Source organism: Leucoraja erinacea, chromosome 8, assembly GCF_028641065.1.
Source record: "Leucoraja erinacea ecotype New England chromosome 8, Leri_hhj_1, whole genome shotgun sequence".
In the NCBI taxonomy this organism is placed as follows: domain Eukaryota; kingdom Metazoa; phylum Chordata; class Chondrichthyes; order Rajiformes; family Rajidae; genus Leucoraja; species Leucoraja erinaceus.
Genome location: NC_073384.1, coordinates 7,058,312 through 7,084,700, shown reverse-complemented (window position 1 = coordinate 7,084,700; position 26,389 = coordinate 7,058,312). Strand labels below are relative to the sequence as shown.

The following is a 26,389-nucleotide window of genomic DNA, read 5'->3' as shown; positions in this document are numbered from 1 at the left end:
CCCCCCTTAACCTTCTGCGCTCCAGAGAATAAAGACCTAACTTATTCAACCTATCTCTGTAACTTAGTTGTTGAAACCCAGGCAACATTCTAGTAAATCTCCTCTGTACTCTCTCTATTTTGTTGACATCTTTCCTATAATTGGGCGACCAAAATTGTACACCATACTCCAGATTTGCTCTCACCAATGCCTTGTACAATTTTAACATTACATCCCAGCTTCTATACTCAATGCTCTGATTTATAAAGGCTAGCATACCAAAAGCTTTCTTTACCACCCTATCTATATGAGATTCCACCTTCAAGGAACTATGCACGGTTATACCCAGATCCCTCTGTTCAACTGTATTCTTCAATTCCCTACCATTTACCATGTACGTCCTATTTTGATTTGTCCTGCCAAGGTGTAGCACCTCACATTTATCAGCATTAAACTCCATCTGCCATCTTTCAGCCCATTTTTCCAAATGGCCTAAATCACTCTGTAGACTTTGGAAATCTTCTTCATTATCCACAACACCCCCTATCTTGGTATCATCTGCATACTTACTAATCCAATTTACCACACCTTCATCCAGATCATTGATGTACATGACAAACAACAAAGGACCCAACACAGATCCCTGAGGCACCCCACTAGTCACCTGCCTCCAACCCGATAAACAGCCATCCACCATTACCCTCTGGCTTCTCCCATTCAGCCACTGTTGAATCCATCTTGCTATTCCTGCATTTATACCCAACAGTTGAACCTTCTTAACCAACCTTCCATGAGGAACCTTGTCAAAGGCCTTACTAAAGTCCATATAGACAACATCCACTGCTTTACCCTCGTCAATTTCCCTAGTAACCTCTTCAAAAAATTCAAGAAGATTAGTCAAACATGACCTTCCAGGCACAAATCCATGTTGACTGTTCCTAATCAGACCCTGTTTATCTAGATGCTTATATATATTATCTCTAAGTATCTTTTCCATTAATTTGCCCACCACTGAAGTCAAACTAACAGGTCTATAATTGCTAGGTTTACTCTTAGAACCCGTTTTAAACAATGGAACAACATGCGCAGTACGCCAATCCTCGGGGACTATTCCCGTTTCTAATGACATTTGAAATATTTCTGTCATAGCCCCGGCTATTTCTACACTAACTTCCCTCAATGTCCTAGGGAATATCCTGTCAGGACCTGGAGACTCATCCACTTTTATATTTTTCAAAAGTGTCAGTACTTCTTTTACTTTGAACCTCATAGTTTCCATAGCTACTCTACTAGTTTCCCTTACCTCACATAATTCAATATCCTTCTCCTTGGTGAATACCGAAGAAAAAAAATTGTTCAATATCTCCCCCATCTCTTTTGGCTCTGCAGATAGCTGTCCACTCTGTCTCTCCAATGGACCAATTTTATCCCTCGTTATCCTTTTGCTATTAATATAGCTGTAGAAACCCTTTGGATTTACTTTCACCTTACTTGCCAAACCTTCATTGGGATAACTTGAAAGATCGATAAACCAGGAAATGAGATAGAGTCATAGAGGTATACAGCGTGGAAACAGGCCCTTCTGCCCAACTTGCCCACACTGGCCAACATGTCCCAGTTACACCAGTACCACATGATCTGAATCAGTTAGGATTCACTCAGTGGGGAAAAAGTGTCACGGAAAATAATGACATCATTTGTAGAGGGCATTTAGAAACATAGAAAATAAGTGCAGGAGTAGGTCATTCGGCCCTTCGAGCCTGCACCGCCATTCAATATGATCATGGCTGATCATCCAACTCAGTATCCCATCCCTGCCTTCTCTCCATACCCCCTGATCCCTTTAGCCACAAGGGCCACATCTAACTCCCTCTTAAATATAGCCAATGAACTGGCCTCAACTACCTTCTGTGGCAGAGAGTTCCAGAGATTCACCACTCTCTGTGTGAAAAATGTTTTTCTCATCTCGGTCCAAAAGCATTTCCCCTTAAACTGTGACCCCTTGTCCTGGACTTCCCCAACATCGGGAACAATCTTCCTTCATCTAGCCTGTCCAACCCCTTAAGAATTTTGTAAGTTTCTATAAGATCCCCCCTCAATCTTCTAAATTCTAGCGAGGACAAGCCGAGTCTATCCAGTCTCATCGGATACCAGTTGCCATAGTAAAGGGTTTATCACAAACTGGTTCCTTGTCTTCGTTTTAGATCAACGATGTTTCAGGTTTTTTTTACAACGATTTAACAATTTGAAGTTGTTTCGTAGTTTTCTTTCAGTTTAACTCTGAAAGATTTCTACATCACGAACTTTAATTTGTCTTTGCAATGGTTCGACTTAGTGTCATCGAGTCATAGAGTGATACAGTGTGGAAACAGGCCCTTCAGCCCAACTTGCCCGCACCGGCGACATGTCCCAGCTACACTAGTCCCACCTGCCTGCGTTTGGTCCATATCCCTCCAAACCAAGTCAAGTCAAGTCAAGTTTATTTGTCACATACACATACGAGATGTGCAGTGAAATGAAAGTGGCAATGCTCGCGGACTTTTGTGCAAAAGACAAACAAAACAACCAAACAAATTATAAACACAATCATAACACACATATTCTTTCACATAATAAATAATAGAAGGAAAAACGTTCTGTAGAGTTAGTCCCTGGTGAGAAAGGCATTTACAGTCCGAATTGCCTCTGGGAAGAAACTCCTTCTCAACCTCTCCGTTCTCACTGCATGGCAACGGAGGCGTTTGCCTGACCGTAGCGGCTGGAACAGTCCGTTGCAGGGGTGGAAGAGGTCTCTCATGATTTTGTTTGCTCTGGAGTTGCACCTCCTGTTGTATAGTTCCTGCAGGGGGGTGAGTGAAGTTCCCATAGTGCGTTCGGCCGAACGTACTACTCTCTGCAGAGCCTTCTTGTCCTTGGCAGAGCAATTTCCGAACCTGTCCCCTCCATGTACCTGTCCAAATGTTTCTTCAGTGTTGGGGTAGTCCCTGCCTCAACTACCTCCTCTGGCAGCTTGTTCCATACACCCACCACCCTTTGTGTGAAAAATGCAGCCCTCAGACTTAAATAGTGTTTTGTTTTTTTAATTCCTTGGGCTCAGTAAATGAGGATAGACTTCAGCAATTAACCGTAAAGAAAATAAAATAAAAAAACACCCTGCAATGCCTCCCCTCCAGCCAAGAAAATAACACCGAGTCCACACCGACCAGCGATCCCCGCACACTAACACCACCCTACACACACAAGGGACAAATTTACATTTACACCAAGCCCATTAACCTACGAACCAGTACGTCTTAGTATTGTGGGAGGAAACCGAAGATCTCGGAGAAAACCCACGCAGGTCACGGGGAGACCGTACGTCTTGTTCAGCTTCCATAATGTCTGAAAACGGGTCCCGACCCGAAACATCGCCGATCCCTGTTCTCCAGAGATGCTGCCTGACCCACTGAATTCCTCCTGCACTTTAAGTCATTCTGTCTAAACCAGTATCTGCAGTTCCGTTCTTTTTCCTACTTTTCCTCCATGATGTCTTGACCACACGCTTCATGTCATGGGGGCAGCACGGTGGCGCAGCGGTAGAGTTGCTGCCTTACAGCGCCAGGGGTTCGATCCTGACCACGGCTGCTGGCTGCAAGGAGTTTGTCCGCTCTCCCCGTGACCTGCGTGGGTTTTCCCCGGGTGCTCCGGTTTCCTCCCACACTCCAAAGACGTGCAGGTTTGCAGGTTAATTGGCTTCAGTAAAAAAAGTCTCTAGTGTGTGGGATAGTACCAGTGTTTGGTTCGGAGTCGGCTCAGTGGGCCGAAGGGCCTGTTTCTCTAATCAAAAGGACGGATTACCTTATCCTTCCCTCCAATTTATTTATCTTCCTCCTACTGAAATGGACAAGAACGACATTACACAGTTCACAGCCTTATCTGCTCTGGAATCATTCACCATTGTCCTTATATAATTAGATAATAGACAATAGATGCAGGAGTAGGCCATTCGGCCCTTCGAGCCGGCACCGGCATTCAATGTGATCAAGACTGATCATCCACAATCAGTACCCCGTTCCTGCCTTCTCCCCATGTCCCCTGACTCTGCTATCTTTAAGAGCCCTATCTCGATTATCGGTTCATGAGTTGGACGGGGCGCCGGACATTGCGTGCGACGTCGCGCGGCCCGGGACAAAACTCCTCAGCTGGCCCGCCGGCTGGGCTTTGTGTGCAGTCCAGCACCCGGGCCCAACTCATCATTCACCCAGACACGGCCGAGTCGGTCAACGAATTTCCGTCGGGAATTGATCCCGTATTTTGACCTTTTGTCCCTTATTTGGGAGCGAGAACATTGGCGACTCTAATGTGGGAGGTGTGAAAAGGACGGATCAAAGCAGAGGTTGGGTCAGTTTTAAAACGTGGTCGCAGAACCAGACGGCAGGAGGAATCACGGAGGCTGGAGCAGCGTGAGCAGATGCTGCAGAACTCTCGCCGGAGAGAGGAGGGGAAACTTCTTCAAAGTAGGCCGACCTTCAGGAGATTTTGCAGCGGAGCGGACGAATTGTGTGGGAGGGAACCGCAGATGCTGGTTTACACCAAAGATGGACACAAAATGCTGGAGTGACTCAGCGGGACAGGCGGCTTGTCCACAAAGTGGATGGGGTGCAGCAGCATCTATGGAACGAAGGAAATAGGCAACGTTTCAGGCCGAAACCCTTCTTCAGCCCGAAACGTTGCCTATTTCCTTCGCTCGATAGATACTGCTGCACCCGCTGAGTTTCTCCAGCATTCTTGTCTACGTTCGATTTTCCAGCATCTGCAGTTCCTTCTTAAACACAAAGTGGATGGGGTCAGCTTTCCAGCGTTGGGGGTGGGAGGGAGTGAGGAGTGAGAGGGGGAGCAGCTTTTGGCACTTCTTGTCATCGCTGAGCTTTAAAATTAGTACGTTTTGGTTTCATCCGCCCACTCCCGCCCAGCACCATCATCTACACATTAAATCACCCATTGTTCCATCCTCACCCACCAAATATCTAAAGTCACAAACAATCAATCATGTGGCAGTTTAATGCATTCATCACAGCCAAGAAAGCACATTTTAATCTTATTCACACAGATTGGGCTCAGCAATTTTCAGCCTCTCATCGGCGCTACAAGAAATAAAAAGCAGGGATCGTTAAACATAACGCAGGAACGATATGCTTCTTTGGGGGGAAGCTGCTAATGGCATTCACTTAATGTCCACTTAAAGCCTTTTTAAAGAAGCATAAAATATATTGCCATGTCAGTAAATTAACATTCATTAAGATTTGGCTCATAGGATTCAGATTCGGAATCACCTCTCTCACAATATCAATAGACAATAGACAATAGGTGCAGGAGTAGGCCATTCGGCCCTTTGAGCCAGCACCGCCATTCAATGTGATCATGGCTGATCATCCCCAATCAGTACCCCATCCTGCCTTCTCCCCATATCCCCTGACTCCGCTATTTTTAAGAACCCTATCTAGCTCTCTCTTGAAAGCATCCAGAGAACCGGCCTCCACCGCCCTCTGAGGCAGAGAATTCCACAGATTCACAGACTCCTCCAACATCAGGAACATGTTTCCTACCTCTAGCGTGTCCAAGCCCTTAACAATCTTATATGTTTCAATGAGATATTCACTCATCCTTCTAAACTCCAGGGTATACAAGCCCAGCTTGCTCCATTCTCTCAGCATATGACAGTCCCGCCATCCCGGGATTTAACCTGGTGAACCTACGCTGCACTCCCTCAATAGCAAGAATGCCCTTCCTAAAATTAGGGGACCAAAACTGCACATAATACCCCAATACTCACTAGGGCTCAGTACAACTGCAGAAGGACCTCTTTGCTCCTATACTTGACTCCTCTTGTTATAAAGGCCAACATGCCATTCGCTTTCTTCACTGCCTGCTGTACCTGCATGCTTACTTTCATAGACTGTTGTACAAGGACCCCCCAGATCCCGCTATACTTCTCCTTTACCCAAATTGACGCCATTTAGCTGGTAATCTGCCTTCCTGTTTTTGCTACCAAAGTGGATAACCTCACATTTCTCCACATTAAACTGCAGCTGCCATGCATCCGCCCCACTCCCCCAACCTGTCCAAGTCACCCTGAAGTTCCTGAACACATCCTGGATGGCACGGTGGTGCAGCGGTAGAGTTGCCGCCGTACAGCGACAGAGACCTGGGTTCCATCCCGACCACGGGTGCTGCCTGTACGGAGTTTGCACGTTCTTCCCGTGACCCGCGTGGGTTTTCTCCGAGATCTCCGGACACGTCCCACATTCCAAAGACGTACAGGCTTGTAGGTTAATTGGCTTGGTATCAACGTAAAATTGTCCCTAGCGTGTGTAGGGTAGTGTTAATGTGCGGGGATCGCTGGTCGGTGTCGAGTCGCTGGGTAGAAGGGCCTGTTTCCATGCTGTATCTCTAAACTAAACTAAACGTCACGTCCATTGACGGAGAAGAACAAGTATTTTGACATTCGTAACACAGGGAGTTAGTTCAACCACGGATGTATATGTAATCTCTCCGAAATGGACAACAAAATGAGAAATGTTCTGTTCTCCCCTCTCCTTGTCATGTTACATCTCAATGACATTTTATTTGTTCCCTTCCTCCCTTCCATAGCTGCACAGAGTCTGATATCCAGCACATTCTATTTCTATTTCTTTCTATATCTATTCTCAGTGAGAGAGACACACGGAGTGCTGGAGTAAACTCAGCGGGTCAGGCAGCATCTCTGGAGAACATGGACTGGTGACGATTCAGATCGGGGCTCTTCTTCAGAAGAAGGCTCCCGACCCGAAACGTCGCCTATCCATGCTCTCCAGAGACCCGCTGAGTTACTCCAGCACTCTGTCTCTTTTTTATTTGTTGCAAACCAGCATCTGCAGTTTCTCTGTCTACATTCTCACCGAGCTTAGGGCAGGCTACAAACACAGGATTCACCATGCACATCTTAACTTCACAGCAAGGCACACAATAGTTCCCATGCCTTTTCTGCTTAATTACACAAGAAAGCACAAACAACTCAATTTGCAAGCTGGATCTAACAGAGGCAACACATTTCATGATACGCTGAATATTCTCACATTTTAAATCTGCTGCTTTCATTCATAAGTGATGGAAGGACTCGAGCCACATATATTGAACGGCGAACACAGAAGGAACGATATTCGTGCCTTTACATTATTTCTTCATGTTTAACAGACCTACCTTGATATGTAGTCGCTGTTGCCAGAATGCTCGATGTCAGAATAATTCAACTATACCATGGTAACAGAGTTATTTTCAAATGGTTCTCAGGAAATAATGTGCTTAAAATGAATCATAGCATCATGGAAATAGGTATAGCTTGAACACCCAATAGATACAAATCTGCATCATTATCTTTTATGTAATTTGTTCAAATGCTTTGTTATGTAATATCATTTCATGCCCGTCTAACATGCCATTTTCCTTTTTAATTTTTTTCTGACCTACTGTGGATACAAATTTAGTGATTTGATGGGAAGGACTGTAATTATTAGTACTCGAATGAAAAGATGATGAAGTTTATGCTAAAATCTGTCCTAGATAAAATAATTTTAAGTGGTACAATGTTGGACCCAAAGAACAAAGGTCTGGTATAGGATAGAAGGTCATCATAAGGTCATCAGTGTTAAGAGTAGAATTAGGCCATTCGGCCCATCGCTGGGATCTCTGGTTTCCTCCCACACTCCAAAGGTGCACAGGTTTGTAGGTTAAATGTGTAGGAAGGAACTGCAGATGCTGGTTTAAACTGAAGATAGACACAAAATGCTGGAGTAACTCAACAGGACAGGCAGCATCTCGGGGGAGAAGGAACAGGTGACATTTCGGGTCGAGACCCTTCTTCAGACTGGAGTTAATTGGCATTAGTAAAAATTATAAATTGTCCCCAGTTTATAGGATAGTGCTAGTGTACAGGGATCGCTGGTCAGTTAGGGTGGGCCGAAGGGCCTGTTTCCATGCTGTATTTCTAAACAAAACAAAACTATATTCTGCACTCTGTATCTGCCCCTTTGCTCTACCTATAGTCCTTGAGTTTCAACTGATTGTATCTTTGTATGTTACATCTGATCTACCAGCGTGTGTAGTTCCGTGTTTCTCCATGCCAAAATAATATTTTCTCAGAATCAGAATCAGACTTTATTCGCCAAGTATGTTTTGCAACATACGAGGAATTTCATTGGCCAGGTCAGTCATACAATTAAAAGCAACAGATAAACTAAAAAACGCATTTTAACATGAACATCAACCACAGTGACTCCTACACATTCCTCACTGTGATGGAAGGCAAAATAAAGTTCACGTCCTTCCCTTAGTTCTTCCTCGGTCGTGGGCCTCGAGCCCCCGTTGACGGGATGATCTTGACTCTCGTAGCCGGCGGCGTTCGGGCTCTCCGCGTCGAGGCGATCAGTTCCTGTATCGGGGGGGATGTCAGCTCCCCCGCGCCGGGCGATCGAACCTCGGGTCGGGGCTGGTCGAACCTTCCGCGACGTTGGAGCTTCCCGACTCAGCCTCACCCGAGACTGCGAGCCCTTGATGTTGATTCCATGGTGGCTGCGGTGGGAGCAATCCCAGGCAAGGGATCCCAGGCAGAGTGCCCGGAGAATGTGATCTGAAAATTAATCACATCTCCGGGAAGGTAAGAACTTGAAAAAAAAGTTCCCCCCAATCCCCACCCTCCTCCCACATAAAACAAACCAAAGAACATTAAAACAAACTGTTAACGCACTAAAAAATAAGAAAATGGATGACAAAACGAACAGACTGCCAGCGGAGCAGCCATCGCACCAGCGCCCCTGGTGGTTTCCGTAGATAATTAACAACTTTACATTCAATTCAAAGGCATCCTGTTTGTACGCTTCAATAAGTTTCATTATGGTTGGATTGTTTAATGGTAATTGTTGGGGAATAACTTTTTTTTGGAAAGATTCATTTCACCACCCAGCTTTCTTCTGCCTTCATTAGATAATAATAATAATAATAATAATAACTTTATTTGTTAAGCACCTTAAAAACAACCAAAGCTGACCAAAGTGCTGTACAGAAAAAAGAAAACAAGCAAGACATCATAAAACAGGCAGAACAACAGAACATACAACTAACACGAGGCGCATAAATTACATACAAAAATCCAAACAATAAATTAAAAAACATAAAACACGAGTACGAACCACGCAGCAAAACCAAGCAAATAAAGTTAATAAACAATTCAACACCTTACTGGTCTACAAAGGCCATGGAGAATAGATATGTCTTCAGGAGTGACTTAAAAACAGCTAGAGAAGGGGCCTGTTTAACGTGCAGAGGCAATTCATTCCACAATCTCGGAGCCGACACAGCAAAGATACCCTATTTCGTTCTCCGAAAACATCTATCTATCGTTAGTTTCTGATGGCGGACATGATATTTAGTTTAAGAAAGAACTGCAGATGCTGGAACAATCGAAGGTAGACAAAAATGCTGGAGAAACTCAGCGGGTGAGGCAGTATCTATGGAGGGAAGGAAATAGGTGATGTTTCGCGTCGAGACCCTTCTTCAGACTGAACTCTTCGAACCCTTCTTCGGACTTTAGTTTAGTTTAGAGATACAGCAAGGAAACAGGTCCATTGGCCCACCAAGCTAACCAGCGACCCCCCCATACACTAACACTGTCCTACACACACTAGGGACTTCTTTAGACTCAGCACGGAAACAGGCCACTTTGGACCACCAGCGATCCCCATCGACTTGGTCTGTCCTATACACTAGGGACAATTTAGAGAATCCAATTAACCAACAAACATGTACATCGTTGGAGTGTGGAAGGAAATCGGAGCATGCGGAGAAAACCCACGCAGGTCATGGGGAGTAGGTGCAAACTCAGGATCGCAGGCAGGATTGAACCCGGGTCTCTGATGCTGTGAGGCAGCAGCTCTACCGCTGCATCACCGTTGCATTTCATGAGCTAGAACACAAAGTGCTGGTGTAACTTAGCTGGGTCAGGCAGGCTTCTATCTAAGTCAATGGGACAAAAAGCTGTGCTAAGTGTTGTTGCTTCAGGGAAAACCCTTTGCACCATTTGCCAATTTCAAAAAGAAGCATTTACTCTCTTTCTATCTTACAATTTCGAAAGGACAGCCTGTGAATAACCACTCTGGCAGTCTGAAGAAGGGTTCAGACACAAATCCTCGTCTATCCATGTTCCCCATAGATGATGCCTGACCCGCTGAAGTACTCCAGCATTTTGTGTTCTACTTAAGATTCCAGCATCTACACGTCTCTCTTCAAATGAGGAACTCCTTGGGCTAAAAAGATAATAGCATAACTACAATAGACAGTAGACAATAGGTGCAGGAGTAGGCCATTCGGCCCTTCCAGCCAGCACCGCCATTTAATGTGATCATGGCTGATCATCCCCAATCAGTACCCCGTTCCTGCCTTCTCCCCATATCACCTGACTCTGCTATCTTTCAGAGCCCTATCAAGCTCGCTCTTGAAAGTATCCAGAGAACCAGCCTCCACTGCCCCCTGAGGCAGAGAATTCCATAGACTCACCACACTGTGTGTGAAAAAGTACATCTAAAAACTGCAGTGTTTACTGATTTCTAAAGAAGCACTTACTTTTATAGAGGCATAGATAGAGTCATACAGCGCGGAAGAAAGCCCTTTGGCCCAACTCGTCCATGCTGACCAAGGTGCCCCATTTTAATGATTGTCAGAGCTCAAATTGGTGGAACAACACCTCATATTTCACTTGGGCAACTTACACTCCAGCAGTATGAACAGTGACGTCTCTAACTTCAAGTAACCCTTGCTCTCCTTCTCTCTCCATCGACTCCCCCTTCCTGGTTCTGGCTGCCTCTGATTGCATTTTATCTCTGTTTCCTTTTGTTGTTACGTTCTCCCAGCTAACAATCATCTATTCAATAGTTTCCTTGATCTCCATTCCCTTTGTCCTGTTTTCACACCTTACACCTCCTTATCTACCGTCTTTCGTGCCCACCTTCCATGTTTCAAATGTTGACATCGCTGTCATCGTCCGTCCTGAAATCTTCCGGCGCCAATCAGTGGAGCCATCGCTTGTTGCAATAGATGATGGTGGTAGCAGAATTAGCTCAGGATACTTCCAGTTTCCAAACCCCCCCGCCACATGGACACTTCTGCTATGGGGCCTTCCTTATCTATGTATCTCCCTCGCTCCTGACATCAGTCTGAAGAAGGATCTCGACCCGAAACGTCACCCGTTCCTTCTATCCAGAGATGCTGCCTGTCCCGCTGAGTTACTCCAGCATTTTGTGTCTATCCCCATTTAAACTAGTCCCATTTGCCCGCATGTGACCCATATCCCTCTTAACCTTCACTACATATGTTCCTATCTGTGTCTTTTAGATGCTGTTATAGTCCCTGCCTTAACTACCGATTAGAGGGAGTTAGATGTGGCCCTTGTGGCTAAGGGGATCAGGGGACATGGAGAGAAGGCAGGTACGGGATACTGAGTTGGATGATCAGCCATGATCATATTGGATGGTGGTGCAGGCTCGAAGGGCCGAATGGCCTACTCCTGCACCTTTTTTCTATGGTTCTATGTTTCTATAACCTCTGGCAGCTCGTTCCATACACCCACCAACCTCTGAATGAAAAGGTTGCCCCTCTGTTTCCTATTAAATCTTTCCCCTCTCACCTTTAGCTTACTATCGCAACGTATAAGAAACATTTGGACTGGTACATGGAGAGGATATGTTTAGAGGGAAACGGGCCAATCACAGGCAAGTGGGACGGGCGTAGATGGGACATGTTGGCCGACATGAGCAAGTTGGGCTGAAGGGCCTGTTTCCATGCTCGATGACTCTGTGACTCATCATTTTGCACTTTTAAAACAACAGCCCAAGCATAACTGAGCTCTGGCTGTCTGAAGAAGGGTCCCGACCCAAAACGTCACCTATCCATGTTCTGCACAGATACTGCCTGACCCGCTGAGTTACTCCAGCACTTGACGTTCCATGCAAGACCCCAGCACCTGCAATTCCTGGTGTCTCTTTCATAATATTCCTCTGCTCAGTTCATTGTCACGTGTACTGAGGTACAGTGAAAAGCTTTTGTTGGGTGCTAACCAGTCAGCGGAAAGACAATGCATGATTACAATCGAGCCAATTATAGTGTACGGATACATGCTAAGGGAATGACGTTTAGTGCAAAGTTAAGCCAGCAAAGTCGGACCAAGGATAGTCCGAGGGTCACCATTGAGGTAGATAGTGGTTCAGCACTGCTCTCTGGTTGTGGTCAACCTCCTGATTGTGAACTCCTTGGGCTAAAATTAATTAGCTTCACAGCAGCATCACTAAGTCTAAAACCTGCACTGTTTGCCAATTTAAAAATACGTACTTACTTTTGTGTTGAGACTCGAGACCCTTCTTCGGACTGCGTCTCTTTTCCCGTGACTCTCAGTCTGAAGAAGGGTCTCGACCCGAAACGTCACCCATTCCTTCTCTGCAGAGATGTTGCCTGTCCCGCTGAGTTACTCCAACTTTTTGTGCCTATAATCTTTGGTTTAAACCAGCATCTGCAGTTCTATCCTACAAAACTTCCATTTAGGACTTAGATGAGGACAAACTTTTTCACCCAGAGAGTTGTGAATCCAGAACCAGGGGAATCCAGAACCAGGGGCCACAGTTTATAAGGAGTAAGCAATTTAGAACGGAGACGAGGAAACACTGTTTATCACAGAGAGTGGTGAGTTTGTGGAATTCTCTGCCTCAGAGGGCGGTGGAGGCGGGTTCTCTGGATGCTTTCAAGGGAGAGCTAGATAGGGCTCTTAAAAATAGCAGAGTCAGGAGATATGGGGAGAAGGCAGGAACGGGGTACCAATTGGGGATGATCAGCCATGATCACCTTGAATAGGCGGTGCTGGCTCGAAGGACCGAATGGCCTACTCCTGCACCTGTTGTCTATTGTCTATTGAATTCTCTGCCACACAGAAGGCAGTGGGGGCCGATTCACTGGATGTTTTCAAGAGAGAGTTGGGGCTCTTGGGGCTAAGGGAATCATTTGGCTCTTAGGGCTAATAGAATCATTTAGTTAGATTCAGCTCTTGGGGCTAACGGAATCAAGGGATATGGGGAGAAAGCAGGAACGGGGTACTGATTTTGGATGATCAGCCATGATCACATTGAATGGCGGTGCTGGCTCGAGGGGACAAATGGCCTACTCCTGCACCTGTTGTCTATGTTTCGATGTTTCGACTCGCTTTTGTTCTATCTTGTCATTTGACAAGCGGCAGCCTAAGAATAACTGTGCTCTCGCCCGCAGGCAAAAGAGATGCGGAAGATGGTGAAGCTGGAGGCAGAAATGGCTCGTCGACCAGCGACAGTGGTCTGAATTCCCCAGAAGCCGACTGAGGCGACACGCAACCGTCACGCACACAACGAATGACGACGTCCAAACACCGCCGACCCCCCCCCCATCCACGACTTCGCCATCTCTTCTTACCTCACGAACCTTTTTTGTCGCCATCTATTTCCAGTATCAAAGATTCGACATACACTGATACAAGTGGCTTCGATGTCAAGAGCACTTTAAAGATTGTTAATTCCATTTAATACGTGTCCCCAAGTAATGTTACTTTCATCGCCAATTCCTGGTTAAGGTAGTCCGTAAAGCCAGTGTCGGGATTTCATTTCGAGTTCAAGTTCAGATTCACATTTATTGTCACCGATTAAGGTGCAGTGATATTTGAGTTACCATACAGCCATACAAGTAAAAATGGAAACACAATACACAATACATTTAGCATAAACATCCACCACAGTGGAATCCCCATTCCTCACCGTGGTGGAAGGTTATAAAGTCCAGTCATCTTCCTCCTTTGTTCACCTGTGGGTGGTCGAGGCTTTTGAACCATCAGCGTTGCCTCTGACTACAGTCCGCTGTTCAAGTGGTTTAACTAACAGCTGTTAGATGGTAAAATGGTAACTTCAGCGGGAAAGGAACTGCAGATGCTGGTTTATACCCAAGATAGACGCAAAGTGCTGGGGGCAACTCAGCGGGTCAGGCAGCATCTCTTGAGTAAAAAGGATGGGTGACGTTTCATGTCGGGACCCTTCCAGCATAGCAGGTACGGGGATGGAGTGGTGGAAAGTCAAAGAACTATAAATGAAATGCACAGGAATGGAAAGGTTACACAACAGGACCTACCTTGTGATCTGCAAAGAAGTCTTTTTTTATCCAATGTGATCAGTGTCTAAATGTGCAATCATTCCCAATATATATATATATTCAGTCTGAAAAAGGGTCCCAACCCGAAACGTCGCCTGTCCGTTCCCTCCACAGATGCTGCCTGGCCCGCTGAGTTACTCCAGCACTTTTACTCATATAGATATGGGCCAGATACTTTAGGGTAGCGCAGCGGGTAGAGCTGCTGCCTCACAGCGCCAGAGGCCATGGTTTGATCCCGACCTTGGGAGCTGTCTGTGTGGAGTTTGCACGTTCTCCGTGACCGCGTGGGTTTCCTCTGACTGCCTCACTTCACCCAAACACGTGCAAGTTTGCAGGTGAATCGACCCTCTGTAAAATCGCCCCTAGTGTGTAGGGAGTGGATGAGAAAGTGAGATACCATAGAACTAGTGCGATGGTCAGCATCACCATGGTGGGCCGAAGGGCCTGTTTCCATGCTGTATCTCTAGATTAAAGATACGCACACCATTGCTGGTCTGGCTGTAGAACTCTTTATCAATTATATTTAAATTATAAGATATATTACTCATGATTTGAGGTGTCTAGGCCATAATTACAGTTTCAACGAGAAAGATCTTGCCCGTGTAATATATTGCCAAAACCTTTTCACCCTCCAAGTACACGGGATGGCACGGTGGCGCAGCGGTAGTGTTGCTGCCTTACAGCGCCAGGAACCTGGGTTTGATCTGGCTACTTGTCTGTACGGAGTTTGTACCTTCTCCCCGTGACCTGCGTGGGTTTTCTCCTAAGACGTGCAGGTTTGTAGGTTACACAAAAAAGCTGGAGAAACTCAGCGGGTGCAGCAGCATCTATGGAGCGAAGGAAATAGGCAACGTTTCGGGCCGAAACCCTTCTTCAGACGGGTCTCCAGCTTTTTTGTGTAACCTTCGATTCTCCAGCATCTGCAGTTCCCTCTTAAACACAGGTTTGTAGGTTAATTGGCTTCGGTAAAGATTGTGATTTGTGTCCCTAGTGTGTGAAGGATAGTGCTGGTGTACGGGGACCCGTGGTCAGCGCGGAGCCAGTGGGCTGAAGGGCCTGTTTCCGCGCTGTGTCTCTAAAAATATTAACCAAACTACAAGACAAAACATTGATTTATCATAATTGGTTATAAAAGTAGAAACGGTTTCAAGGAGGTGGTTCACTATTCCCCACATCAACAACAACAAACACCACATCCAGAAAAATTCAACTCGGCATCAGTTTTACGCACTATAACAATAACAGTATCGAACCCTACTTCGCCACTAATGTAACCATTCCTTGTGTTACACAATACACAATACACAATACAATTTATTTGTCACTTAAACCTCATAGAGGCTCAAATGAAATGTTGTTTCTGCAGTTATACACACATGAAAAAAAAGACCCAAGACACAACACAATTTACACAGACATCCATCACAGCGCATCTCCTCCTCGCTGTGATGGAAGGCAAAAACTTATGTTACAGGTCTCATTACACAGTCCTGCATAATAAATTAATATATTGTACCAAAAAAACAAAAATAATTGAGAAACAGTGAATCAGGGAGTCCCAATTAATATTCTAGGCACATAATGTGAACAAATTCTATATTATTACACTTGTGCAGGAATGTCGAGGGTCTATTTCTGATCAATAGCAAATAATAAAACGTCAAACATTATTTTCTGAGGTTTGGACAAAGATTTGGAGTAAGATTCTTGTAATCCAGCCAGCAAGTCAGAAAGAAAAATACGCATCACTCTGCACCAGAGATTCAAGAATCACTTTCCTTGTAAGTGAATGAGTGGTGTTCTTCGGGAAAAAAGTTGAAATTCAAAGCATTTCCCATTTGGCTAGTGAAACACTGAACAGAGGCAAATAATTTATGATAATATGTCTTTAAATGTAACATTAAATGATCATCGTTAAGAATGCTGCTTGTAGCAAAGTGCGAGGATCGCTAAAATGCACCATCTCTTGTAAAACGCTTTGAAGAGAGGGGTCAAATCTGTGTCGAAAAACTATTTTAAAATGTTGTTGCCAAATGATGTTATCTGATGTACATTAATGATCGAAACACTTTTTTTTTTTTCCATTTTGACAGAAGCGCCGTACAACAGAAAGCAAACTTAGTAACGTTGAAAATATTGTCATGAAATATTGTCTGTAAATATGTATTAATACCATACCCATCATTTAAGACCAAAATGTGTTTTAAGGCATATCAATTATACTAAGGGCTGTGTAATTGTGTAAAACTTGCAGACTTGCTAAGAATATATTTGTCTATCGGAATGCAAAATTTGTGTTATCAGCCATTTTGAGGAATCCTTCTCCAGCAAGCCATTTACCCCAGTATAACAGGTAGCTATGACAGCACATCCATTATGGTATTGTATATGTAGGTATTACCGAAATGTATTGCATAACTACTGTAACAATCCTTTCGACGTACCTCTGATGAAACTAACTGGTACTAGAATTGCTGCTTTCACAAGGAAACAAAGTGCAATGTCAAAACATTGGAATCATCTAAATTCTGCAACTCGGGTATATAGATTTTAAAAGCAAAATTCTATTTGCTGGTAGATAACGCCTTTAAATGGCTGTTTTACATTGAATGATTGTCCCGCTGCTTATAGAATTAGCGATAGTAGGTTTGCTGAGAAATCATGTATTGGTTTTGTTTAAATATATATATTATATATAGAAAGAGAGATTTGGTGAAAGGTGTTTTATATTTATATTGTGTCTCAAATTACAAGGTAGAAGATCATGAACCTTAATCAATGTCCTCTTGATTCTTTAATACGATTTTATAGTTTCTGTACCCCCATTATAATTAAACAAACAAAACTGAGAAGTCAGTGGCTGGCTGGAGTACTGTTTTATAGAAAAGCCAATAGTGAAAGGGCTGGATAGAGTGGGTGTGGAGAGGACTTTTTCGCTAGTGGAAGAGTCTAGGACCAGAGGGCACAGCCTCAGAATAAAAGGACGTTCCTTTAGAAAGGAGATGAGGAGGAATTTCTTTAGGCACAGGGTGGTGAATCTGTGGGATTCATTGCCACAGACGGCTGTGGAGGCCAAGGCGATGGATAATTTTAAGGCAGAGATTGATAGATTCTTGATTAGTACGGGTGTCAGGGGTTATGGCAGGAGAATGGGGTTAGGAGGGAGAGATAATCAGCCATGATTGAATGGTGGTGTAGACTTGATGGGCCGAATGGCCTAAATCTGCTCTGATAACATAGAACATAGAAACATAGAAATTAGGTGCAGGAGTAGGCCATTCGGCCCTTCGAGCCTGCACCGCCATTCAATATGATCATGGCTGATCATCCAACTCAGTATCCCGTACCTGCCTTCTCTCCATACCCCCTGATCCCCTTGGCCACAAGGGCCACATCTAACTTATGAAATAATCATCCTGTATATCACAGTTTTTTTTGCAATTAGAAGCAAACTTCTTGGAACTATTTACAAATTTTGCTTCAGCATAATACAGTCACTGTAAGAATAATACGAGTTTTAATTTCCGAAAACATATTCAGATTGGTGTTGAAAAGAAAAAGCAAGAATAGAAAATATACTGTTAGTGCTACATTCGAATCATTTTTCACTCCTAAGTTTTAAAGAGGTAAATAAACCCAGTTTAGGTTCAAAATGATTTGAATGCCAGTTATGGTTAGTTTAGAGATACAGCACGGAAACAGGCCCTTCAGCCCACGCAGTCCTCGCCAACCAGTGATCCATGCACACTCATGCTATCCTACACGCATTCGTGACAATTTTACAATTATACCAAGTCAATTAACCTCCAAACCAGCACCTCTTTGGAGTGTGGGAGGAAACCGGTGCACCCGGAGAAAACCCACGCAGGTCACGGGGAGAACGTACATACTCCGTGCAGGTAAGCACCTATAGTCAGGATCGAACCCATGTCTTTGGCGCTGTATAGCAGCAACTCTACCCCTGCGCCACCGTGCCGCCCATATACCTCACACAATAACTGCATATCATCTGCCCAAGAGTTAAAAAAAAATCTAGTGCCCCCCCCAATGTCCCATAGATAAGAGGTGAGTGGTCCTGAGCTACTATCTACCTCATTGGAGATCTTCCAACTATCTTTAACCATCTTTCGCTGGATTTTATCTTGCCCTAGCTCTTGTGTATGCCCCAGCTGAGTACTGCGCACCTGTATGGAGTAGTAGTAGACATACTAGCCTGGTAGACACGAGCCTGAACAGCACCTTGCGAACCATCACTGGGTGCCTTCAACCTACTCCAGTCGAGCAGCTCCCTATACTTGCAGGAATTCTGCCTACAGGGATTCGAAGGCAAGCAGCAACTCTGGCACTATCTCGTCATGCCATGGACCCAGATCACCTCCTCCATCAGGCTATCAGCAGAGAGCAGAGGCCACCCCGACTGAAGTCCCGTCACCCATTTGCTCCACATGGAAAACAACTCCGAGCATCCATCCAGCCAACTGAGACAAAACTCACTGGATAGCCACCAAGTGGTCACAGGAGTGGAAGGCAACCTCATCTCCATTACACAGCTACATCTCTTCACCACATAGAAGCTGTCCAGGGTCTCACCTCCCCAGAGGAGCGTGGACGGGTGAAGCTCCACAGACTTGGTACTGGAGTTGGGCGTTTCAATGCCTGCGTGTGGAGATGGGGGCTCCCTCTGCCAGAGCCCAGCCTGTGAATGCGGAGCAGAACAACCAGACAGCCAACCATGTCATCTCTGGGTGCCCGCTCTACCACCCCACCAAATGGAGCTGTGTCAGGGCCTGGCAGACATTGACGCCACCAGAGGCAACAACCTGGCTGCTCAACACCCGGCTTGATATCTAACTATTCCTTTGGTTTATTGATGTTTCATTCGCAAGAAGAAGAAGATCTTGCACCTAACGTTCCACCCTTCATCCTGTATCTGTACCCTGTGGACGGCCCGATTGTAATCATGCATAGTCTTCCCGCTGACTGGCAAGCACGCAACAAAAAGCTTTTCACAGCACCTGCGACAATATTAAACCAAACTATAAACTCATATCAAAGTTCCCAATTATGCAAATATATATTTGTGTCAATGCTTAACAAAATGTTGAAAAACCCTTTGTCATTTTTAAGCACCAAACATAGAAACATAGAAAATAGGAGCAGGAGGAGGCCATTCGGCCCTTCGAGCCAGCACCGCCATTCATTGTGATCATGGCTGATCGTCCCCAATCAATAACCCGTGCCTGACTTCTCCCCATATCCCTTGATTCCACTAGTCCCTAGAGCTCTATCTAACTCTCTCTTAAATCCATCCAGTGACTTGGCCTCCACTGCCCTCTGTGGCAGGGAATTCCACAAATCCACAACTCTCTGGGTGAAAACGTTTTTTGTCACCTCAGTCTTAAATGGCCTCCCCTTTATTCTAAGACTGTGGCCCCTGGTTCTGGACTCGTCCAACATTGGGAACATTTTTCCTGCATCTAGCTTGTCCAGTCCTTTTATAATTTTTATGTTTCTATAAGATAACCCCTCATCCTTCTAAACTCCAGTGAATACAAGCCTAGTCTTTTCAATATTTCCTCATATGACAGTCCCGCCATCCCAGGGATCAATCTCGTGAACTTACGCTGCACAGCCTCAATCACAAGGATGACCTTCCTCAAATTAGGGGCCAAAACTGTACACAATACTCCAGATGTGGTCTCACCAGAGCCCTATACAACTGCAGAAGAACCTCTTTACTCCTATACTGAAATCCTCTTGTTATGAAGGCCAACATTCCATTAGCTTTCTTCACTGCCTGCTGTACCTGCACGCCAATTTTCAGTGACCGGTGTACAAGGACACCCAGGTCTCGCTGCACCTGCCCCTTACCTAACCTAACCCCATTGAGATAATAATCTGCCCATTGAGATAATAATCTGGACAGGAAAAAGTGATATTTTATCATTGCCCTTGGTGTGACCCAACACCAGTTTGTTCCCATGTCCAGCATGCTTTCTCAGCTAATCTTCCAATCAATTCAGTTCCTGCCTCTTAACCCCATTTCTATCAAACAGTTGACAACAAAATAGAAACATAGAAAAATAGATGCAGGAATAGGTCAAACTAAACTAAACTAAACTAAAAGATGAATATATATCACTGATCATAATGTTCTAGATTTAGGGAACACTTTGCTATTTTAATTCTACTCAATGCAATCTCTTGACATTGATGAAATAGTAATAAAATGTAGAGTCTTTTTAATTTTCATCAACTTGGTTTTAACTTGTGCAGCATACAATACAATGCAATACCGTTTATTGTCATTTGAACCTCAAATGAAGTTCAAACGAAATTTGGTCTCTGCAGTCATACAACAAGAAAAGAACCAAGACACACAATTAACACAATTTACACAAACATCCATCACAGTGAATCTCCTCCTCACTGTGATGGAAGGCTAAGTCATTGTCTCTCCCCTGCTCTCCATTCTTCTCCCGATGTTGAAACCGCGCGGGGCGATGTGAGGCCCCGCTCCGGGTCGTTTTCAGCCCCGCAATTTGGGCGGGAGAACTTGCCGTTGCGGGAGCTCTGAAAAGCGGTCTCCCACCAGGGACCCGCGAGCTCCCGTGTCACCGTCCACCGTGCCTGCGGCTGGAGCCTCCAAAGCTCCGAAGTCGGGTCGCAGCCGCGCGCCACCACAGCTCTCCACGCTCCGAAGCCAGCCAGCTCCGATGGTCAGTCCGCAGGCTCTGCAACTGGAGCCCCCAAGTCGAATCCGGTTGGAGGCCGCTCCACGGTGCTAGGCCCCAACGACAACGGAGACCCGACAGGGAAAAGGTCAGGTCCCCCGTCCAGGGAAGAGATTTAAACGTTTCCCCCCCTGCCCCCACATATACACAGTTACAAACAATATATAAACCACTACAAACTATACACTCAACAGGACAAAAATTAAAAAAAGACAGAGGGACTGCAGAGGCCGCTGCAAATGTCGGTCGAGCCGCATTTAAGGGCCCGTCCCACTTAGGCGATTTTTTTAGGCGACTGCCGGTGACTAAAACAATGGAATTCACCGAAGGCTGCACCGGCAACAACGTCCGACAGCCCAAATTGTCGCCACTGTCGGCGAAAAATTTTCAACATGTTGAAGATTTTTCGGCAGTCACCTATAGTTGCCCAAAATCGCCTAAGTGGGGCAGGCCCTTTAAATTCCCAGTGAGTTCCACTGTAATTGGGGACATTTTTAAAACTAGAAAGCTTCAGTAGTGATGATAGACACAAAGTGCGGGAGTAACTCAGCGGGTCAGGCAGCATCTCTGGAGAAATGGATCGGGACCCTTCTTCAGACTGAGAGTAGAGTGGATAGGGGGGAGGGGGGAGGGGGGAGGGGGGGTGGAGATTGAAGGTGGGAAAAGACCAGAACAAACGGGGGGCCGGCAACAGATGACCAAGGAAAGGTGGAGCCCACAATGGCCCACTGTTGGCTGGGGAAGAGATGATAACAAAGAGATACAAGAATGTGATCAAGAAGGAACTGCAGATGCTGGAGAATCGAAGGTAGACAAAAAAGCTGGAGAAACTCAGCGGGTGCAGCAGCATCTATGGAGCGAAGGAAATAGGCAACAGCACCTCATATTCCGTTTGGGGAGTCTGCATCCTGGGGACATGAACATCGAATTCTCCCAATTTTGTTAGTCCTTGCTGTCTCCTCCCCTTCCTCAGTCCCCCTGCTGTCTCCTTCTATCCCCCAGCCATCGGGCTCCTCCTCCTTTGTCCTTTCTTGTCCCCGCCCACCCCCGCCCCCGATCAGTCTGAAGAAGGGTTTTGGCCCGAAACGTTGCCTATTTCCTTTGCTCCATAGATGCTGCTGCACCCGCTGAGTTTCTCCAGCTTTTTTGGATACAAGAATGTGAACTGTGGAACTAGCAGAACATAGAAACATAGAAAATAGGTGCAGGAGTAGGCCATTCGGCCCTTCAAGCCAGCACCGCCAATCAATATGATCATGGCTGACCATCCGAAATCAGTACCCCGTTCCTGCTTCCTCCCCATATCCCTTGATTCTGTTAGCCCAATCAGTAAATCTAACTCTCTCTTGAAAACATCCAGTGAATTAGCCTCCACTGCCTCTGTGCCAGAGAATTTCATAGATTCACAACACTCTGGGTGAAAAAGGTTTTCCTCATCTCAGTCCTAAATGGCCTACCCCTTATTTGTAAACTGTGTGACCCCTGGTTCTGGACTCCCCCAACATCGGGAACATTTTTTCCTGCATCTAGCCTGTCCAATCCTTTATGAATTGTGTATGTTTCTATAAGATACCCTCTCATCCTTCTCAATTCCAGTGAATACAAGCCTCAATTCGTTCATCATATGTCAGTCCCGCCATCCCGGGAATTAATCTCTTAGACCATAAGACATAGGGGCAGAATTTGGCCATTCGGGCCATCAAATCTACTCCGCCATGTTAAATTTGTGTTGACTATGTGTTTTTGTCATTTTTTTAAATTATATGTATGACTGCAGGGAAACAAAATTTTGTTCAGACCGAAAGGTCTGAATGACAATAAACAAATCTAATCTAATCTAATCTAAATCATTTGATCATGACTGATTTATTTTTCCCTCTCAACCCCATTCTCCTGACTTCTCTCAATAACCTTTGGTGCCCTTATTAATCAGGAATCTATCAATCTCCACCTTAAAAATACCCAATGATTAGGCCTCCACACCTGTCTGTGGCAATGAATTCCACAGATTCACCACCCTCTGGTGAAATAAATTCCTCCTCATCTCCTGTCTAAAGGTACGTCCTTTTATTCTGAGGCTGTGGCCTCTGAGCCTGGACAGGGATGTTCTGCCCAAAGATCCTATAGCGAGCAAGGTAGATCACTCAACGAAAAAGACGTAGTACGGTCATGGGCAGATTCGTGGGGAATTTTCGGGCTTCCGTCCCCGCACCAAAGATCCCGTAGCCGAGCAAAGATACTAGTGCGGAGTCGGAAGCCAGTTCGGTTACGGAAACATCCTCGTAAAATTAAAAGTTATTTGGTAAAAATCTTCTCCTCATTTTCAGAATTATCATTTATTAACACAAACTGTTCCCCCGCAACGTTGATTACACTGCGAGTCGGGTCGGGTCGGGTCGGGTCGGGTTACTGAAATGGATGAAAAAAAGGCCCACGTTCCACTCCGTTGCGTACTACACCGTCAGCCCATTGCATTTAGCAGGAGTGGTCTATCTTGCTCCGCTATAGGATCTTTGGTTCCGCCCTTTAAAATGACTAATAGTTCTCAGATGATGTCTCTCCCAGATCTGCCACCTCCCTTTTCTCTCTAACTTCAAGTAACCAAGGAAATCACGGAATAAAGGCCTAGACTATTTTCTAAATTGGGAGAGAATCCAGAAATCGGAGGTGCAAAGGGACTTGGGACTTGGGAATGCTGGTGCAGGATTCCCAAAAGAGTTAATCTGCAAGTCGAATCGGTAGTAAAGAAAGCAAACTCAATGCTAGCATTTATTTCATGAGGACTTGTATACAAAACCAGGTGAAGTAATGCCTAGGCTCTATAAGGCGCTGGTCAGGCTGCATTTGGAACATTGTGAGCAGTTTTGGGCACCATATCTGAGGAAGGACGTGCCGGCTCTGGAGAGAGGGTCCAGAGGAGGTTTACAAGAACAAACTCAGGAATTAGTGGGTTAACATATGGTGAGCGGGGGACCTCATTGAAACGTACAGAATAGTGAAAGGCCTGGGTAGAGTGGATGAGGAGATAATGTTTCTACTTGTGGGAGAGTCTAGGGCTAGAGGTCACAGCCTCAGAATTAAAGGACGTTTTTTTAGGAAGGACGTGAGGAGGAATTTCTTTAGTCACAAATTTTTTTCAGGCCATGTCAGTGAATATATTTAAGGCAGAGATAGATATTCTTGATTAGTACGGGTGTCAGAGGTTATGGGGAGTAGGCAGGAAAATGGGGTTAGGAGGGAGAGATAGATCAGTCATGACTTGATGAGTCGAATGGCCTAATTCTGTTCCTATCACATGATCTTATGAACCCCTGCATTCCCTCTTTCTCCATCCCACCCCCACCCAAGTCGCACCAGCTTCTCGTTCACACCTAGCAAACAGCTATCAATGGCCCTGCTTACTTTATCATCGTTTCTTCTTTGCATTATCTTTCATTCATTTGTTCTATAGCTCTCTACATCACCGTCTATATCTCTCTTTTCCCTTTCCCCTGACTCTGAGACTCGACCCGAAACATCACCCATTCCTTCTCTCCAAAGATGCTGCCTGACCTGCTGAGTTACTCAAAGGCAGACAAAAATGCTGGAGAAACTCAGTGGGTGAGGCAGATTCTATGGAGCGAAGGAATAGGCGACGTTTCAGATTGAGACCCTTCTTCAGACCCATATGGGTCTCATATGGTCATAAGGAATAGGAGTAGAATTAGGCCATTCCGCCCATCAATTCAATTCCATCCACTCCACCATTCAATCATGGCTGATCTATCTCTCCATCCTAACCCCTTTCTCCTGGGGTGCTGCCCGACCTGCTAAGTTACTCCAGCTTTTTGTGTCTACCTTCCTTTTCCAGTCATTCTCATGGGTGCAAACACAGAGCTTGCAACCCCAGCTAGGCCTTTGATACTATGTATATCCCACTCTATATACACTGCAGAATGGTCTCAACCCGAAACGTCACCAATTCCTTCTCCGACCCGTCAAGTTAGTTTGTGTCTACAATCAAAATACAAGCTGTTTGAAAGAGAATCTTCACCCAATTTCCTCCATTGAATCGTTGACTATTGAAACTCTCCAGCGCATGTTTCTGGATGGTGGAGAGGAGATCGCAAGGGTTTTAATCCTTGAGTTTGATTTATTGTCGCACGTACAGTGAAATGCTTCTGGTACGTGTTAACCAGTCACCTCCAGAGATGCTGCCCGACCCTGCGGAGTTACCGCAGCTTTTTGTGTCTATCTCTAGCGAAAAGACTCTACATGATTACATTCGAGCTGCCCACTGTGTACACGCATAGGATAAAGGGAATAACGTTTAGTGCAAGATAAAGTCCAGTCAAGTCCAATCAAAGATAGTCCGAGCGCCTCCACTGTGGTTGATCAGTCAGGACTGCTCTCTAGAGACATAAGAATCATTCAGTCATAGAATGATACATCGTGGAAACAGGCCCTTTGGCCCAACTTACCCGCACTGGCCAACGTGTCCCAGCTGCACTAGTCCCACCTGCCTGCGTTTGGCCCATATCCCTCCTATCCATGTACCTGTCTAACTGCTTCTTAAATGTTTGGATAGTCCCAGCCTCAACTATCTCCTCTGGCAGCTTGTTCCATACACCCACCACCCTTTGTGTGAAAAAGTCAGCCCTCAGATTCCTATGAAATCTTTTCCCCTTCACCTTGAACCTATGTCCTTGATTCCCCTACACTGGGCAAGAGACTCTGGGCGTCTACCCGATCTATTCCTCCCATGATTTTACAGTAGACATGTCTATAAGATCACCGCTCATCCTCCTGCGCTCCAAGGAATAGAGTCCCAGCCTGCTCAACCTCTCCCTATAGCTCACACCCTCTAGTCCAGGCAACATCACGGTAAATCTTCTCTGTACCCTGTCCAGCTTGACACCATCTTTCCAATAATATGGTGCCCAGAACTCTAGTTGTTGGTCAGATGGTTCAGTTGCTTGATAAAATATATCGTCAGTAGACAGGGGGGAGTAGTACCGTGAGGAATATTCAGTGAGAAGTTTAGCATTAGAAGGAAGGGCAGGGATTCAGCGATATCACAAAAAGCTGGAGTAATCTCAGCGGGTCAGACGGCATCTCTGGAGAAAAGAACGTGACATTTCGGGTCGAGACCCTTCATCAGACCATTTTCTCCAGAGATGCTGCCTGACCCACTGAGTTACTCCAGCTTTTTTTTGTCTATCTTCAGTGTAAACCAGCATCTGCAGTTCCTTCCCGCACACTAGGAAATTCATGGGATCGATGGAATCCGGTTTCACTCTCAAAAATATGTAAAAATTAATGGAGAGAAAGGGCACAGCCGCAGAGTAGCTGCCTCCCAGCGCCAGAGACCCGGGTACGATCCTGACTGCGGGTGCTGTCTGTACGGAGTTTGTACGTTCTCCCCGTGACAGTGTGTAGGATGTTGCTAGTGTGGGCGGAATAGCCTGTTCCCA

The 26,389-nt window shown here is 45.4% G+C and overlaps 1 protein-coding gene across 7 annotated transcripts in view; it reads left to right on the top strand.

The window, feature by feature from the left end:
• The window catches only part of LOC129699284 (1-phosphatidylinositol 4,5-bisphosphate phosphodiesterase beta-4), a 524,489-nt gene extending 505,708 nt beyond the window's left edge, over positions 1–18,781 (top strand). For 5 of the 7 annotated variants that reach the window (XM_055638943.1, XM_055638941.1, XM_055638942.1 and 2 more), the window contains 2 exons: positions 13,297–14,986; positions 15,154–18,780. In XM_055638943.1, the coding sequence (XP_055494918.1) occupies positions 13,297–13,385 (89 nt within the window). In that variant the 3' untranslated portion in view covers positions 13,386–14,986; positions 15,154–18,780. Of the gene's footprint in view, positions 1–13,296; positions 14,987–15,153 lie in introns of all 7 variants that reach the window. The other 2 variants (XM_055638946.1, XM_055638944.1) reach the window with 1 other exon arrangement.
• The last annotated feature ends 7,608 nt before the right edge of the window (positions 18,782–26,389 follow it).